The sequence below is a fragment of the Notolepis coatsorum genome (assembly GCF_963971535.1).
Source record: "Notolepis coatsorum genome assembly, chromosome: 12".
Taxonomy (NCBI): domain Eukaryota; kingdom Metazoa; phylum Chordata; class Actinopteri; order Aulopiformes; family Paralepididae; genus Notolepis; species Notolepis coatsorum.
In genome coordinates this window covers 35,331,298-35,351,406 of record NC_140176.1, presented here as the reverse complement: position 1 = coordinate 35,351,406, position 20,109 = coordinate 35,331,298, and the positions used below count along the sequence as shown (strand labels likewise).

The window sequence follows — 20,109 nt, the reverse complement described above, 5'->3', positions numbered from 1 at the left end:
TGGTACTCTCTTAGTCTCTCTCTCGCTCTCAGGCAGCAACGCGGCCCCTCTCCCTGTCGTGCCTCTGCGTTCCCATCCTGCCGTCTCCCTCTTTGGCTAGCTCCAGCTCTTCTACCGGGATGCCTCGTCTCTTCAGCTCTCTGTGCGCCTCGGTTGCGCTGGCGTAGGTCTTGATTCCTGTGTCCCATTGGATCCTCATGTTGGTGTATGGAGTCTGGAAGTGGATTCCTTTTATCTTTAATGCCTTTTTTTTATGCAGTTGTATTCCCTCCATTTATTCTTTTTTGGGCTTTTTGTATTTTTCTCCCATCCCAATTTAGTCATTATGCCAATTCCCTTCCTGGTCGTTGCACGCATTGCCCCACTGTCGGCCTGGGAGGTATATAGAACTACCACATGCCTCCTCTGATACATGTGGAGTTGCCAGCCGCTTCTTTTCACCTGACAGTGAGGAGTTTCACTGGGGGAACGTAATGCGTGCAGACAGGGGGCGAAACTAGAGCCCGCCAAGCGCCATTGGCAGTCAGTTTTTACGTTTGGCGACTTCCACTGAGAGGTCTGCCAAATCAAATAGTCATGTGAAAACCGAAAATCATGTTCTCACTCGCTGTCTCAGCACAGACATGCAGCGCACTGCGCACTGCTCCTCCTACCCCTCCCGCACCTGTTTCTGTATGCTGCATGCTATTGCCTCGGACAGTTATCCAGCCGGCTAGCTACTGATAGCTCCCGACATCAACAACTGCTCCAGCAATAGTCCAGTGCATAATACCTCCGTTGGCTAGGTAGCTCACGTTAGCCCACGTTAGCTCACTAGTCACTACGAAATGTCTCAGTAAACTAAATAGTTCACTGAGGCGTTGTCCCAACACCATCCAGCAGTAGCTACAGATAGCTCCTGACATCATGCTGAATGTAGAGTTTAGGGTTCAGCTGCAGCGCCGGAGAATCCTTGCTGGAGCTGGAGGCCACTCGAGTATACACACAGACAGTGGAGCTGTTTGCAGACAGCGAGGTGGCGATGTCTCGCAGATAATACAACTACAAGTATGATTATATAATATATATATTTTATTTAAAAAATTTAATATAAAATAATAATAAATATTTTTTTAATCAAAAAAAAGTTGGCAGGTAAGAAATATGCTTGGCGGGTAGATTCTACCCGCCACTGGCCGGTGAGTCAAAAAGTTAATTTCGCTCCCTGTGTGCAGAGGTTCACGCTATTTTCCACAGATCCCCTCCCTGCTGAACAGGCGGCCGACCGACCAGTAGGAGTCGCAGTTTACAACGACCAGGAGTAGGGTTGGGCACCGAAAACTGGTTCTAATAGGAACCGGTTCCTAACTTCCGGTTCTGGAAACGGAAGTAACATATTTGCATTTCGATTCTTAATTTCGATTCTTACTTTAGTTACAGTACAGCAACCAAATTAAACTATCAAGTCAACTGAAAATGTGAATAGTATGAAAAAAATTTCAAAAATTTCAAAAAAAAAAAATCTCCTGCGAAATAAGCTGTGACCTGTTTTTCCTGCACCTCAAAGAATCGGAAGCGAGAATAGTTTAGAACAGGAATTGATATGGAGAATCGGAATCGGAACCGGAATCGTTCAAATCCAAACGATGCCCAACCCTAACCAGGAGACATACCCCACCGGCTTCCCACCTGCTAACGCTACCAATTGTGTTAGTAGGGACGACTGACCAAGCCGGAGGAACCGCTGGCAGCTGGATTCGATCCCAGAGTCTCTGCGGTGGTAGGCGAGTGCTTAGTCCACTGCACTACCCACCACTCCCTCCACTTTTTGACTGAAAAAGAAAAAGATCCCACTTATTGAGTTATGGCAGCGATCCATATACACGATGTGTGTCTAGAGTCCTGCAACAATATGTGAGTGCCGGACGCATTTGCCCGGTGCACCGAGATCACCAGAGATCCATTACCGGTTGTAACTCGCCGATCATCCACCAGGCGGCAGTATTGAAGCGTTGCAGAGTTGTGCAGGCTCCCACTGCATCAGACCAGGCTCTGTGAGGGCATTCTGAATACCATGGCGAAAAAATGAAATATGATCTCAATAACGTTGTACGCGGTGGAATGGCAGAATTAGCATGACCTTGAAACACGTTGTAAGACGTTTTTGGCGCAGGATGTGTTAACACTATCAATGCCGGCCTTGTTTACCTTTTTACCCCGTTGAATACCATCATCCACTTCAATGTTAGCGTTAAAAACGCATAATCTATGTTTTAAATTATGGCTATGTGTCTAATCTGCCCGTCGCTTATCAATGACTTGTTTGCAGTCAACATTGTCGAAACGGATTGTTTTTTAATCGGTTCATATCCTTTTTATAGCATTTTGAAAAGCTATCGTTCGTAATTGAAAGATTCCACCATAAACGGCATTTATTGGAATATTCTCGAATACACTAGAAACGTTGTCATTTGTCGGCCTATTTATGAACCGTTTTCAAATAAACGCTAGATTATCGATAGTATATGTGTACTTATTAGGGATGGGTACCAAATTCGGTACTTTTAAAGGTACTTACCGAAACACGTCGGTACTACCGAGTATCGATTCACGTGAGATACCGGATTTTTTTTTCTTTTTTTGTTTACACTTAAAACAGAATTTCTTAAAAACTTTTTTTCTTTTCATGTCAACGTTCACACGCACAATATACGCTTACCTAGGATTTGACTTGATTCGACAACAAAGCAGTCGGGGCAATGGCAAGCCGAAAACGGTTGAAAGTGTAGTTATTTGAAGTTTGGATATTTTTTTCACGACAGGTAGGTAGATTACATTTTTAGAGACTAAAGTACCGAAAAAAGGTACCGTTGGGTACCGGTATCGATTCACAGGTACCGGTACCGTATCGGTTCAAATGTGAAAGGTACCCATCCCTAGTACTTATGCACGCTATAGAGGCGGGCTGAAAAATCTATTCTCTCGTTTCCTCAAGATCACACACACACACACACACACACACACATACACACACACACGGCACATGCTGATATCTCAGTGAATACAGCTCCGATTACCCCAAGACTGGTAACATAGACTCCTTACCTTAGATCAGATGTTCTCCAAAAAGATTATTTCAATTCCTGATCGCCATTCCAAATATCGATCGCGTTTATTGATTGATTATTGGCTGCCGTAAATATATATTCCAGGCTGCTTTCTGTCTCGCGATCAGATCCCTCATCATCAGACGGCTCGCCAGCATAATGGAGCCAGTTGGCTCTACCTCTACAGATCCCACAGGGATCTCCCAGTATAATCGACTGACCTGCAGTTACACAGGGATAGACGATAGGGGGCGGTTTTTTCCCATCTGAGCTCCTATGGTCTGCTGTACCAACGGGAGACTCGGTTGATGAAATATGAATTCAGATCGCTAATAAAAAAATCAAACGACAATACACGTCGGCACTCAGCGGGGGGTCTGATAAGACGAGAATACACGTCGTCGGCATTCAAAGTGTTAAGGCGTTTTTCGATAAACTGTAAAACCGAGTCTGCCACTCCGGAGATGCAGATGTTGTTTGTCCTCTAAATGGATTTCCAAATCTGTTAGCTTTTGCTGTATGGCGCGTTGTTGTTCCAGGCTTGTACAGAGTGCATCCATTCGTTCTGCCTGTGTCTCAACCTCTTCCCCTCGCTCGTTCAGGCTCTGTATCTTGAGTCTGTGTTGCTGAGTTTGCCCTTGATTTCTTGACCCAGCTTGTTAATCTCTTGTCTCTGTTCGTCACTGTCTCTCGAGTTCGGCTTTTAGTTATTTTATCGCCTCAATTATATTCTCATAATCCATGCTCATCCCGAGCCTCACTGTCTCGTTGTCGATTTGCAGTAAATCGGCTAAGCTATCATTAGCGTTAGCTCTGACGTTAGCCTCTTCCGAGACTTTGTCTTCTAAGTTATTAATTTTTCCTACTTTTCCGGTCTTTCCCCTTCCTTCTCACACTCATCTATCTTTCAAACTTGTGAATATGCGGTCATTGAAGTTTTAAGTGGGAGAATTGTGATTTGCCTGGGAGCTCAGTCTGTCTATGCGTCTGGACCCTCGAACGGCATACCAGAGGTCTCCCCATTAATAGTTTTACTCTAAACATGAATGATCGCCTGGTGCCAGTCTGGCTCAACCCTACGTATTACCTGGCTACCCTACTATCTTTTCTAGCTCATTTAGGAAAATGAGGATTCATATCATATTTTGAAACCTTGTATTTCTCTCTTTTTCTTTTCTTTCTTTCTCCAGATGAATTCCCCATTCAGTAAAGAAACTGTTCTCGAGGTGCCTGTATCCCGGGCGGTGCAGCTGACCAGAGGAGATTCAGTCAAGACGGCTCTGCTCCTAGAGCTGGACATATCAGTAAGCGTGACAGCCTAGTGCTGTTTGTTTGTTACTTACCGGTAGTCTAAATTATTGAGTGTTCCTTCCAACACTTAACACTGCCGGGGCCTCGCACTAAGCCTTCAGTGTGCTGTTTATTGTGATCCATGTAAGTTGCAGCTCGTACGCCTTGTGCTCCACCGTTGCAAAACTAACTGCCCTCTGGTGCTACACCGCTAAGAATAAAAAATAGGAATGGAGACACGTTTTTATTCTCTAGTTGATTGACTCTTAATGAGTAACACTAGAAAACAGGTAATTATAGATTTCTTTTTAATTGTATTTGCTGTATTTTGTGGCTGTAGATTCTTTATGTTGGTTATCAAACTATTATTATTATAAAGGAAGGTTATTTGTCACATTCCCGCTGTTTATACAGTGTAGAGGAGTGGAATTATTTAGTTTCCTGGCTCCCCACCCTCACAGCAGCAGTAACACTGTAGTACAACTACAAGTACTGTAGTACCAATATTTACCAATAAGACTTAAACATAAAAAAAATAGCAGCATAGTGCATATAATAAAAGAAAGAATAGCAACAATTTACAGTACAAGTGTAGTATTCAGATATAAATCTGTACTAGTCCTTCACATAATAATAATAATAATAATAATAATAATAATAATAATAATAATAATAATAATAATAATAATAATAATAATAATAATAATAATATATTCAATTTCTAGGGGCGCCTTATATTTGTGGAACAAATCTCAAGGCTCTACATAAAAGAAGAACATAACAACTAGTAAAAGAGTAGAAGGAACATGAAATGTGAAGGGCTAAAACTAGTAAAAGAACATACCGTACAATAAGAAGGGCTAAAACTAGTAAAAGAACTAGTAAAAGAACATAAAATAAGAAGGGCTAAAACTAGATAAAAATCAACAAAGGGCTCTATTAAAAATATGTGTTTTGAGGCCCTTTAGCCTCTTAACTTGCACCGGCCCGAAATCATACAGGGAGTAGGTGAAAGTTGACGAGCTAAAAACGAGAAGTGAATCACACTTCAGAATAAATGGCTGTGGATGAGGAAATGGATTTTGGAGAGCTTTCTTATTTTACTCTGACGTCTCTCAAAGACCCATTTCTGAACGTATTTTAATAATATTTTTCCCTGTACTACATAAGACTTCAGGCTATGGAATCATGGAGTTTTCCAGCTTACATTGTATATATATTATATGTTCAGCGAAAAAAAGTTATTATAATATTTAGTTGTATTTATTGGGATAAAACAAGTACATGTGTGGTGTTGGAATGAAGAAATGACAAACTGGTTAGAGGAATCCATTTATTTTTACTTTATTAATAATATCTTCGTTTAGAGGATTTCTAAATTAGAATGAGGGTTATTGGAATTACCCACAACATACTACATGGATTGCTGACTTATTTAGCAAACAACCACATAAAGAACATTACAAATTAACATTTGCTACAAAATTAATGTAAACAGCCTGTCTGTAAATTATTTGCAAAGTAACATCTCACCCAAATAAATGCTACTTGTTGACATGTTAACCAGTTGCTCAGACAGACTAGTTGTTGACAGTTTAACCAGTTGCTCAGACAAACTAACTTGTTGACAGTTTAACCAGTTGCGCATACAGACTAGCTCAGTGGTCACCAACCTTTTTAAGCCCAATATCACTTTTTTTTTGGGTGAAGGCAAGATCTACCTATTGAAGCGTTGAGAGAAAAAGACAGCCAAGATTGTACTTTAAACTAAATTACTTTTATTTGCCTGTATTCTAATTACATGCAATGCTTTGGTCCAACATTAAAACGTCAAAGTAGAACTGTAATATGTACTTTCTCAATCAGTGCAGTCATCTTATGCAGCATCACTTTTCACATCAAAACAAAAGTAGAACTGTAATGTGGACTCTCATATTATTAACATTGACAAACATATTTACAATTATCATTTTATAAAGTAGAACTGTAGTGTGTACTTTCTCAGTCAGTGCTAAGTGCAGTCATCTTATGCAGCATCACTTTTCACATCAAAACAAAAGTAGAACTGTAATGTGGACTTTCTCATATTATTAACATTGACAAACATTGTCTTGCACAGTCTCTGGAGCGTAACAGTAAGAAGCATTTTGTATAAAAGTATTCTGTACTTCTGTATGACAACTATTAAAGAAACTTGAAACTTGAACTTGATTTACAATTAGCATTTTATAAAGTAGAACTGTAATGTGTACTTTCTCAGTCAGTGCTAAGTGCAGTCATCTTATGCAGCATCACTTTTCACATCATCATCATCATTTATTTATTCGTACATGGAATTACCACAGTCCAACAGTACATATTCATATAATTCACCAAAAATACCATGGCCGAAAGGAACAGGAAGAAGAAAAAATCTTATATATACCTGCCCCTACACACACACACACAACACACCGATAGACATATTGTGTAAAACCAAACAGAATATACCCATTTTGCAAAAAAAAATTATAATTTAACATCAACACAACCAAATTAAATCAACATAAATAAACCCATTTTGTCTATCTATCAGTCAAACTACATATTTAGGTTCATTCATTTACACACACACACCCACCCCCCCACACACACACTTATATAATGTATTATACTTCTATATACTATCTAATTTCTATTTTATTATAATATAACTAAATCATACTATTTATTCTACACCATATTGGTACAGTATTATACAATATTTTAATATATTATTATTCTATGTTACGCTGCTATATACTATATTACTATACTCATACTGGCCTACACTACAACTCTATGCTACGTAATCCTGACACGCTAAACTGCAATATTATACTAAACTGTGCTATACTGTCTATGTATCTTTTCTTTGCACAACCTTTTGAAGTGAAATATATTATTGGAACTCTTCATCGTTCTGCAAGGAGTTCCATAGTTTGATACCTATAACTGAGGTGCACCTTTGTTTTAAGGTTGTTCGTGCAAATTGGTGTTTAAAATTTAATTTCCTTCTGCTGTCATCTGGACAGGGAACGAACAACCTCTGTATATTTGCTGGTAATACTCTGCATTTTGCTCTAAACAAAACTAATAAAGTCTGTATTTCAGCTAACTCTTTAAGTTTCAATAGTCTGGATTTAATAAATAATTCGTTGGTATGTTCTCTTGAATCTACATTGTGAACTATTCTTACTGCTCTCTTCTGTAATATAAATAATGGCTTTATGTTGCTTTCATACGTGTTACCCCACACTTCCACACAGTAACTCAAATATGGTAGGATGAGTGAACAATATAATATTCGCATAGAATTATAATCAAGCACATTCTTTGCCTTGTTCAAAAACAAAAGTAGAACTGTAATGTGGACCTTCTCCTATTAATTAACATTGCCAAACATATTTACAATTAGCATTTTATAAAGTAGAACTGTAATGTGTACTTTCTCAGTCAGTGCTAAGTGCAGTCCTCTTATGCAGCATCACTTCTCACATCAAAACAAAAGTAGAACTGTAATGTGGACTCTCATATTATTAACATTAGAAAATGCTAATTGTAATATGTTTGTCAAAGTAGAACTGTAATATGTACTTTCTCAGTCAGTGCTAAGTGCAGTAATCTTATGCAGCATCACTTTTCACATCAAAACAAAAGTTTTTACATTTTTCTTTTCAGGGAAAGATCTACAGGGAAGGTCTCAAAGATCGACCAGTCGATCAAGATCGACGGGTTGGTGACCACTGGACTAGCTTGTTGACATGTTAACCAGTTGCTCAGCCAGACTAGCTTGTTGACATGTTAACCAGTTGCTCAGACAGACTAGTTGTTGACAGTTTAACCAGTTGCTCAGACAGACTAGCTTGTTGAGTTTAACCAGTTGCTCAGACAGACTAGCTTGTTGACATGTTAACCAGTTGCTCCTACAGACTAGCTTGTTGACAGTTTAACCAGTTGCTCATACAGACTAGCTTGTTGACAGTTTAACCAGTTGCTCAGACAGACTAGCTTGTTGACCGTTTAACCAGTTGCTCATACAGACTAGCTTGTTGACAGTTTAACCAGTTGCTCATACAGACTAGCTTGTTGACAGTTTAACCAGTTGCTCAGACAGACTAGCTTGTTGACAGTTTAACCAGTTGCTCAGACAGACTAGCTTGTTGACATGTTAACCAGTTGCTCAGACAGACTAGTTGTTGACATTTTCAGACGACAGAGCTGACCTCTTCTTCTGCACAATGTGACCTGCCAAAGACGACAGTCTCTTACATGACCCTGTGGGTGTAGCCAAGTACCTTTGTGCAATATGAATGTATGAATGCTGTGCGCTCCTCGTGCAGTTTGGTAAACATCCACACTGGAACTACAGGAGGAAGTTGGGGTCAAGCTGTCATAATGATTAATTTATGTAAAAGTAACGCGTTACGGTTTCCAGATTATTCAGGGATGTTAACGTTCACGACACTAATATATATATTAGGGATGTCCGATATTATCGGCCTACCGATATTATCGGCCGATATTGGCATTCAAATTTTATATCGGAAATTATCTGTAACTGTTTTCAAATCTTTCTTTTTACATTTATTTAACCTTTATTTACCCAGGTAAGTAAGTTCAAGTTACTTACCCAGGTAAGTAAGAACAAATTCTTATTTTATTTATTGTCAAAAGTATGCATAATGTTGTGTTAATTCCACGACAAGAGATATGTAATGTTAATTACCTGAAATTATTCCGTTTTTGGGGGGGAAACCCTGCATATATCGGTATCGGTTGATATCGGTATCGGAAATGAAGAGTTGGACTATATCGGATATCCGTAAAAAAGCCAATATCGAACATCCCTAATATATATTAGGCCTGTCTCTGACTAAGGATTTGTATAGTCGACTTTGATTGGCCAAAATTTGCCGATAGTCGACTGTGGGGGGTGCTTAATGTCTGAAAGAGTCGACTGAAGGCTTCTTGTCCTCTGCGAAAGCATGCAATTGGTCCACTGATAGATACATCTTGATATTTGTCTAGTGCAGGGGTGGCCTACCCGCGGCTCGCGAGCCGCATGCGGCTCTTTGCCCGTCAATGTGTGTATCCTCCTCCATCCATAAAAAAAAAATTGTCATTCATTCCATAAGAACGTAGAATAAACATTTACAGGGCGGCTAAGTGGCGCAGTGGGCAAGGCGCTCGCCACTAGTGCAGGAGATGCTGGGTTCGAGCCCAGCTCTCGGCATTGCTACCAGCTTGGCTGGTCGTTCATACTAACACAATTGGCAGTGTTAGGGGTGGGAAAGCTGGTGGGTGGGTCCTGGTCGTTGTAAACAGCGACTCCTACAGTTTGGTCGGGGCGCCTGCTCAGCGAGGAAAGGATCTAAGGGGGGTAGTGTGATCCTTCCACACGTTACACCCTCTCAGTGAGAGTCCGCGCTGCCAGGTGAAAAGAAGCGATTGATTGGCTACACATGTGTCGGAGGAAGCATGTGATAGCCTCCACTCTCCCAGACCGACTGTAGGGGGTAGGTGCGCAGCGACCAGGAAGGGGATTGGGAATTGGCATAAAAACGGAGGAAAAAGAAGGGGGAAAAAGATCCAAAAAAAAAATTACAATAAGTAGTAGTAGTAAGATGAAATAAAATAAAATATAAAATGAGGTAAGTAAGATCAAATAGTCCATTATTAACACAGTGTCCTGCGTATAGTGTATGTGCATGTTAACACTTTCAGTGCCCAGCAGGGGGCGCACGATTTAGTGCTTGAATGCCCACCATCCACTTCAATGTTAGCGTTAATATCGCCTAATCTATGTTTTAAATTATGGCTATGTGTCTAATCTGCCCGTCGCTTATCAATGACTCATTTTCCAGTCAACATTGTCGAAGCGGATTGTTTTTTTATCGGTTCATTTCCGTTTTATAGCATCTTGAAAAGCCCTCGTTTTCAAGGAAAATAAAAATATTCCATATTTATGAATCGTTTTCAAATAAACGCTAGATTATCGATAGTATAATAATATTATGTGTACGTATGCACGCTGGGGCCGCAATCTGATATCTGATCTGATATATTTCCTGATCGCTCGCACAGCCAAACAGCCATATATGACACATAGGGGAAAAGCTTATATCTCCGTGAAAACAGGTCTGATTATCCTAAGACTGGTAAAATAGATTCCTTACCTGAGATCAGATGGTATCCAAAAAGATTATTTCAATTCCTGATTGCCATTCCAAAAATCTATCCTTTTATTGATCCAACGCGTATACTGTAAAACACATATTACACGCTGTTCTGAGGCTCCACAATGACTGGGATCATCTCCGGTTACATGCGTGAGAAGTAAAATGTGGATTCCGGAAATTTTTTTTCTCATCCATTTTCATTGAGTCCATTCCAAAAGGGTGCATTACCATCTAGGAGACGATAGGGGGCGCTTTTTCACATCTGAGCTCCTGGTGGGGCTGGTTTCCCAACGGTAGACTCTGTTGATGAAATATGAATTCAGATCGCTAATAAAAAACGCTAATTATCGTGGTGAGCATTCAGGGGGCGGGCTGCTAACACGTTATGTCGTGGCTGGCATTCAAAGTGTTGGGTGCAGTGTAATAATGACTGGCAGGTAGTGTGTTTGTGTGTATATATACCCACATTTAACTTTAAACACATTGGTTAGATGCTGTTCTCTTGTGTTCGTAGGTCCGTCCTACACTGGCCTACCAGCCCGGGGACTCGTTCGATGTGTTCTGTCCGAACAGACCCTCAGAGGTGGAGGGGTTACTGCAGAGGCTGGGCCTGACAGACCAGAGGAACCACCACCTCCAGTTAACTCTACGCAAGGACACCAAGAAAAAAGGTGAAGTGTAACTATTGAGTCTTTTTTACCAAAAGATTTAGAAGAAGTCTTAAGTTATTGTCATGCAGCAACACACACATGTAGGATGAAGAAGAATAAGTCTCTATTGACCTGCAGCAACGCACGCATGTAAGATGAAGACGTCTTTATTTGTCATCCAGCAACACACGCATGTAAGATGGGTGACACACGGGAACACACGCACGCACACATGCATTGGTCGCCGATAAAATGCCTCCCTGCTAACCCAGCCTAGACAGTGGTGGACCTATTTGGTAGTAAAATAAACAAGTAAATAATCCAATATGCTCAAAAACCACTCGAGTTCAGTTGATATGGCGAGTACTCGAGTAATGGATTACTCACAGCCATCCTTATTACTTATCTCTAATATCTACATACTGTATGCTGTTTCTACTGCAGGTGCCCAGGTACCATCCTACATCCCAGAGAGCTGCACGCTACAGTACCTGCTCATACACTGTCTGGAGATCAGAGCTGTCCCCAAGAAGGTATACTGCTGACAACAATACAATATCTCATCTTTGTCTTTTCTTATCTTGTGATAAACTTGTTGATAGTGTTGTTACTGAGTTGCTGTACTTAATGGTATAGTCCAGCAGATATGTGAAAAAGTGTGCACTTTACGATAAAAGCATGACATTTGGCACACTGTTAAAATATTCCCTAAGAAGGATTTGTGGCTATAGGGCCATTTCAGATGTGTCCCTTGGTAACCTGCTGTTATTTTACCAGTAACTCAGGTTCTAGACCACCTAGGATCTTGATTCTGGAGGATAATCCTACATTTACAAGGATGGGGAATCCAGTGGTACAACCTGGTACAAGTTTACAACCTGTTAGCAACTACCTAACTATATATATATATATATATGGCATTGAGGGAACTAAATAATATTAAAACCATCAACTACCATATGTAATATTGCCAGAGTATGCATGTCTTCAAACCGTGACAACAACCAGGAAGGGGGTTGGGAATTGGCATAACGACTAACAGTGGGATGGGAGAAAAATCGGGAAAAAAGGAGGGGGAAAAAGATACAAAAATAAATAAAATAAATAAAGAGCCATTTTTCCAAAGCGCTTTATTTTTTTGGACTTTTGTAACTTATTTTCAGAAAAGACTGATATTTTGAAACTATTTAAGGCCAAAACATGTACAAAAAAAAAAAAAAAGATTATCAGCCCATATCGGCCCTATCTTGATATCGGACCAATACCGATGTGTAAAAAAACGGCCATATTGGCGGCCGATATATCGTGCATCACTAAACAAAAGTTAACAGGAGGAAATGTAGGGAGTGTATGGTGCGCTGGTTCTGTTTGTGGGATGATGTATCTATACTATGTGTACTGACTGGCAGGTAGTGTGTCTTGACTGTGTTTGTGTTAAAGATGCTGTAAGTGGTATTTTGTCTACATGTTGAAATAATAACTACATTCCGCCAGCCATCACTGATATAGATTGTCTGATCAGTAACATGGGTCTCCCAGTCCATCCGCTCTGCAGTAAACAGAACATACTGTAAATTTTCTGGTATCCCGTTCTCACTTTATCCAATCAGGAGAGAGAACTCTGCATTTCAAAAATGTTCTGACAAAAATAAGAATTAAAAACAAATATGTTGTAAATGTCAATATGTAAATATTGAAAGTAAAATAATCTGCCAGCAAATATGGCTTGGTAAGATTTCTTGAAATAAGTAAAAAAAATAAAAATATCTATGGTTCTCTCTCCTGATTGGATGAAGTGGGAAGGCATACCAGAAAAGCTAGCTAGCCAACAAGGTAATTTGACATACTTAAAAAAACAAAAACGAAGTAGGCCTATTGTATGACTTACTTGTTAACCGTCTCAACTGAGTTAACGTGGCTGTGTTCTTCACATGAACTATTATGAGTGATACACATAGATTTAAACAAATATTACCTAAGGTAAAATATGAAACGCATATTATGCATACTAATTACCTACAATTGTGCTTATTTTGTTTGTTTGTTTGTTTGTTTGTTTATTAACACAGTTAAACAGAAGTAAAAACAATACATAATAAGTTATAACGATTGTGAAGGAGAAGTTAGAAGCCTAGAGGCTTATCAAGAACGTCCCCCGTTTTATAAAATCAAACATACAAAAATACAAGAATATGCATATTATAAAATACCAGAATACATTAAAAGATTCGTGTTAATACAAACATACATACACACAGTACATACATGGATATACTGTGTACATAATAATATATAACAACCCACCCACCTGCCTATAAACCTACCCACCCACATAACCAAATGCATACCTACATGTATGACCTGTTATCTATCTACTACTTTTGGATGAGAATTTCTTTGTAGTTTGCTTTAAAAATAAGCAGAGATGGAGATTTCCTCAGCATAGGATCAGCTGCATTCCAAAGATTGGACCCTCTATACCTCACTGAGAACTGCCTAAGTGAAGTACCACAATAAGGTATATGCAGGTCCCTGGACTGACGTGTAGCATATGAATGGACATCTGAATTAAAAGAAAAAAAACTATTAAAACCATTTGGTAGATTGTGATCATGAATGCATTTGTACACAAATATACATATCTGTAAAGAATTAACCTCAGACACAGTCAGAATGTTTAGTTTCTTGAAAAGAGGAGCAGATGGTTCAAATCGATCTGAGAGGGTTGCCAGTCTAACAAATCTTTTTTGAAGTAAAATAATTTTTTGAAGATGAGATGAATGAGTGCTAGCCCAAATTATGTTACAATAAGATATGTAAGGAAAGATAAGACTATAATACAGGATTAAAAAACAACTTCTATTTATCAATGAACACACCTTCCTAATTATACCTACTGACTTCATTGCTTTTTTACAAACATGATCAATGTGTTTTTTCCAATTTAGTTTATCATCAACTAGGATCCCTAAAAACTTTGTTGAAGTTACTTGTTTGATTTCGGTGTTACTGATCAATAGCTTTGCCTCCTTTTTCGAATAACTTTTACCTTTATTACAAAATACAATAAAATTTGATTTTTCTACATTTAACGATAGCTTATTAGTCTGGAACCAATCTGAGACACAAGATAAACCATCATTTGCTTCCCTAATTAATACTGCAAAATTCTCATGTGACATTATAATGTTGGTGTCATCAGCAAACAAGATCGAGAATACTCTAGGAGATACCCAAGCAAAATCATTTATATAAATCAAAAATAAAAGGGTTGCCAGAGTATGCATGTCTTCAAACCGTGACAACAACCAGGAAGGGGGTTGGGAATTGGCATAACGACTAACAGTGGGATCTGGGATGGGAGAAAAATCGGGAAAAAAGGAGGGGGAAAAAGATAAAAAAATTAATAAAATAAATAAAGAGCCATTTTTCCAAAGCGCTTAATTTTTTTGGACTTTTGTAACTTATTTTCAGAAAAGACTGATATTTTGAAACTATTTAAGGCCAAAACATGTAAAAAAAAAAAAAAAAAAAAAAGATTATCAGCCCATATCGGCCCTATCTTGATATCGGACCGATACCGATGTGTAAAAAAACGGCCATATCGGCGGCCGATATATCGTGCATCACTAAACAAAAGTTAACAGGAGGAAATGTAGGGAGTGTATGGTGCGCTGGTTCTGTTTGTGGGATGATGTATCTATACTATGTGTACTGACTGGCAGGTAGTGTGTCTTGACTGTGTTTGTGTTAAAGATGCTGTAAGTGGTATTTTGTCTACATGTTGAAATAATAACTACATTCCGCCAGCCATCACTGATATAGATTGTCTGATCAGTAACATGGGTCTCCCAGTCCATCCGCTCTGCAGTAAACAGAACATACTGTAAATTTTCTGGTATCCCGTTCTCACTTTATCCAATCAGGAGAGAGAACTCTGCATTTCAAAAATGTTCTGACAAAAATAAGAATTAAAAACAAATATGTTGTAAATGTCAATATGTAAATATTGAAAGTAAAATAATCTGCCAGCAAATATGGCTTGGTAAGATTTCTTGAAATAAGTAAAAAAAAAATATCTACTGTATGGTTCTCTCTCCTGATTGGATGAAGTGGGAAGGCATACCAGAAAAGCTAGCTAGCCAACAAGGTAATTTGACATACTTAAAAAAACAAAAACGAAGTAGGCCTATTGTATGACTTACTTGTTAACCGTCTCAACTGAGTTAACGTGGCTGTGTTCTTCACATGAACTATTATGAGTGATACACATAGATTTAAACAAATATTACCTAAGGTAAAATATGAAACGCATATTATGCATACTAATTACCTACAATTGTGCTTATATTTGATGTTCTCACTAATATTTAGTTCCCGCTCCTCCTGGGCAGCGTGTCGAAGTGTCCTTGAGCAAGACACTTAACCCCGGCCCTAACTGCTCCCGATGAGCAGGTTGGCACCTCAGTTTATTGTCGTAACAGAGAGCCGGGGACCTCATCTGGATACTGAGCGGCCCCTGGTTTTGAGCTGTACGTCATGGGGAGCGGAGCACGTAGTCTCCAGTAACTCTGCCTGCCGGCTGCACATTACCGCCGCGGCCGAGTTAATTTGTCCCATTTGCCGAAGCAGGATCGCCAGAGGCTGTTTTAGAAATAGTCAATTATTTACAGAAAGTGTCTTGCGTAAAAGTATGCATCTTAACACATTCGGCGCCAGACTAGTTTTAGCCCTTCTTATTTCACGTGCTTTTTACTCTTTTACTAGTTTTAGCCCTTCTTATTTCATGTTCTTTTTACTCTTTTACCCCTTCATATTTCATGTTCTTTTTACTCTTTTACTAGTTTTAGCCCTTCATATTTCATGTTCTTTTTACTCTTTTACTAGTTTTAGCCCTATTGTTATTTTTACTCTCTTACTACTAGTTTTTATGTTCTCCTACACTGTAGCGCTTTGAGATTTGTTCCACAAATATAAAGCGCCCCTACAAATTTAATATATTATTATTACTTTGTGCTGTATGATGACAATGCATTTGAATCTAATGCGCTGCTCCTTGTGTTCCTCTCCCCCCAGGCGTTCCTCAGGGCTCTGGCAGAGTGCACAGAGGATGAGGGGCAGAAGAGGAGGCAGATGGAGCTGTGCAGCAGACAGGGCTCCTCAGACTACAACCTCCACCTCAGAGACCCGGCCCTCAGTCTGCCGGAGCTGCTCGCGGCTTTCCCCTCCTGCTTGCCTCCTCTCAGCCTCCTCATAGGTCAGATCATCCCGCCAGTCACTCGTCTTGTCCAATTGGATTAGATTAAAATGTATTGTCATCATACAGCACAAGTACAGTACAACGAAAAGAAGTTTGGCATCCAGGGCGGCTACGTGGCGTAGTGGGCAAGGCGCTCGCCACGAAATCTGGAGACGCTGGGCTCGCCTGTTCGAGCCCAGCGCTCCACATTTGCTTTCAGTTTAGCTGGTCGTCCGTACTAATACACATTGGCCGTATTAGGGGGTGGGAAACTGATGGGTGGGGATCGGGCGTTGTGGACAGCGACTCCTACAGGTCGGTTGGTGCGCCTGCGCTGTAGAATCAGGAAGTGTCGGGGGCAGCATGAGCCTCCCACGCGTTACTCCTCGCCACTGAGAGATCGAGCTGCGCAGGTGAAAAGATGCGACTGCTGTTACCTCAAGTACCGGAGGGGACTTGTGCTATGTATGACTTAGTCCACATTGCAGCCGGCTTGTGGGAGGTAAGAAACAGCGTTCGTGACAGGGGAGGGTTGAATTGGATGATACGAAATTGGGATGGGAGAAAATATAGAAAATGGGAGAAAAAGTTGATAAAAAAAAAAAAAGTTTGGCATCCAACCAGAGTGCAAATGTAACAGTAAAGTGTGATAGTAATATACAATGTACAGGTGATTAAACTGGGTATAAAATATATAAATTATTATTTACTACTGAGTAATAGTGCTAATCAGATGTATGTACAGAGTTGTAGTATTAATATGTACAGTGATACAGGTATAAAGACAGTATAGTAAGGCCACGTGAGCGGATCGGCGCGGCCGAGAAATCCGCTCTTCGCTCTTTAAAGCTTGGTCCGCTCCGCTAATCGCTCATGTTGACCCCGCCCCCAAGTCGCTCTCCGCTCGCTCCCCGCTCACCTTGAATCGAGCGCTCCCCGCTCACCTTGAATCGAGCGCTCCCCGCTCCCCGCGCCAGATCGCTCGGCAGTTTTTTTTTTTTTTTTTTTTTTTTTTTTGAGCATGGTGTAAATTAGCTCAAACTACAACAGTCTACACCCCCTGGGCCCCTTAACAATTGTTTGTATTGAGCCGCATTGTAATTGTAGCCATTCTGCAATGTTAAATAACGTTGTTTATCCATTCACTAGCTCTATTAAGCGATGATAGGCTAGCCGAGCCACAATGCTATGGTCGCTGCCATTAACGTTAGCATGTAAGCTAACGTCAACAACAATGGCGTCGATACTTTTTCTAACAGGAGTGAGTGTGGGCGTCATAGATATCTATGGTGGGCGTCTCTACAGTGACGAAGCCTGAACAGGATATCACAGGTTCGCCCTTCTCATTGGTTGAAAATGGCCTTCATGTTTGTACATCGCCACCTGTTGCTTTGGCATTGTACTGCATGTATATATTACATCAACAGTGTTAAACCACTGTGAGCGTCCTGGAGTGGATTGGAGCGGAGGAGAACTCTCGCTCCGGACGTCGCTCCGGACGTCGCGCCGACTCATTTTAAAACCCACTCCTCGCTCACGTCAAAACCGCCCGCTCCGCTCCCCGCGCCGCTCACGCTCCGATCCGCTCACATGGCCGCTGCGTAACTAGTAAGAGTAGGTAAGGGATATGTATAGATATAGTAAAAAAAGATTATATGCAGCTATACATAGATAGATGTGGATAGATATATATATACGGTAAGAAGAAATATATATATATATATGGTACATACAGCATTATTGTACATGCTATCATATAGAGCTATATGTTATATACAGGTGTATAAGTTGGTATATAGAAGGATTATATGCAGGTATATAATATATATATATTAGTGCTGTCAATCGATTAAAATATTTAATCGCGATTAATCGCATGATTGTCCATAGTTAACTCGCGATTAATCACAAATTAATCGCATTTTTTATTATAACTTTTTTTTATCTACCTTAAACAGATCTTTTTCAAGTTCCAAGTTTTAATACTCTTATCAACATCAGAGTCAACAAATGCTTGCTTTATGCAGCCATTTAACACAAAATGATGACCCTCATGCATTGCAAATTTGCATCAAATTCAAAATAGAGTGATGCACAAAATAACTTAAAAGAAAATAATAATTTAAAACAATGAATAAAGTGTGCATGAAATAATAGGGGAAAGAAAACGTTAGGAACTTGTTACATTCACCCACACAAGGGCTGAGTAATCACCCCCCCTCTCTCTCTCACACACACACACTCTCCCAGCTTTTTCTCTCTTGCCCCTTCCTCAGTTCTCTCTCTCTCTCTCTCTCTCTCTCTCTCTCTCTCACTCGCACACACACTTCAGAAACAAACATAGTATCAATGAGAGCATCAATAATACACCTGAGTGAAGTCTAGTAAAACAAAAACAAAGTAAATTTTTTTTTTTCTTAAAAGTTAATAGTGAGTTAAAAAAAATAGTGGCGTTAATAGAATCGGGCGATAACGCGTTAATACCGCGTTAACTTTGACAGCCTTAATATATATATATATATGGTATATATAAATCTATATATAGCACTATTGTACATGCTATCATACAGAGTTATATGGGTATGATGTACGTAGTTATGATTATTATGATTACAGTCTGAGTGTTTTGATTTTTAAGATGCACACCAGCCGTCTAGGAGGCAGGGTTGGTCATAGGGAGGGGAGATGGATTGAGATGTCCTTCTGTCTATATGCCATTATTTTACCAGCTATATCGACTTTTGTAACGGAAAGAAATAATCTGGAGCAAGTTTACCAGCTATTCGGTTGTTAAGTCGTCGTAACATATCTACTTTCCAACAAACCGTTTCCAGGGCCAAGCTTCCTGCGTTGTCTTTTCAACACGTCTCAGTGCTGTTGTCCCTTGTCGCTTTAATAGATCTGTGCTCCTAGTATCTCTCACTGTCTGAACAGTCTTCAACACTGTCTTCTACACCATTCTTCCATTTTAAAGGGTAAAGTTATTTAAACGTATCAAGTTAAAACATTGTACACCGCAAGTAACCGCAATATGTGGCATGTTCAAATGCATTTTTGTCCAGACGGGCCTTTCTGTACTACACGTCTACCTCCAGCAGGGGTCAGCGTGGCCCCATTAAAGGCGGTTCCCCTGTGTCAAAGCTTTTAATCATGAGAAATGGTTCTGCAGAGTTGCCAGTTTTACCAAACTACAGACCTTTATTCCCCTGTGTCATCGTTAGTCCTTGATGACTTAAATATGGTTTTCTTAATAGGACACCAGGTTTTGTGAAAATGATGCTTTCACTCCAACTCTGAGCCAAAAGACGTTTATCGCTGCTTTCATTCAAAGGTTTCTGTCACTGCTCACACCAGTGGCCGGTTTCCTCTCCTCTTTATCATTCATACTGTCTCTCTTCTGATCACTTCAATTGTTTATTGGTGAAAAATAACTTTCCGATTAGTTCATTAGACAGTCGACTGGTCATTCAGCGTAGATCTAATATGCATTGACTGAGAATTACCAGACAGTGAAATTAGTTGGCTACAACTTTACATAGAAAACTAGCAGACAGTGAAATTAGTTGGCTACAACCTCACGTGATGAGTTGAATTGTCCTCTAAAACAGCTGTGTCACAGCTCCTGGCCTATCCCAATGTCAGTT

General features: G+C 39.8%; 1 protein-coding gene across 1 annotated transcript in view; it reads left to right on the top strand.

Annotated features, from left to right (window-relative positions):
* Window positions 1-20,109, top strand: part of mtrr (5-methyltetrahydrofolate-homocysteine methyltransferase reductase) — a gene marked incomplete at its 5' end in the record, with an annotated part of 104,129 nt that overhangs the window by 14,214 nt on the left and 69,806 nt on the right. Inside the window, 4 exons of the mRNA XM_084326135.1 lie at window positions 4,277-4,390; window positions 11,091-11,247; window positions 11,671-11,759; window positions 16,303-16,483. Coding sequence (XP_084182261.1) covers window positions 4,277-4,390; window positions 11,091-11,247; window positions 11,671-11,759; window positions 16,303-16,483 — 541 coding nt within the window. The remainder of the gene's footprint in view (window positions 1-4,276; window positions 4,391-11,090; window positions 11,248-11,670; window positions 11,760-16,302; window positions 16,484-20,109) is intronic.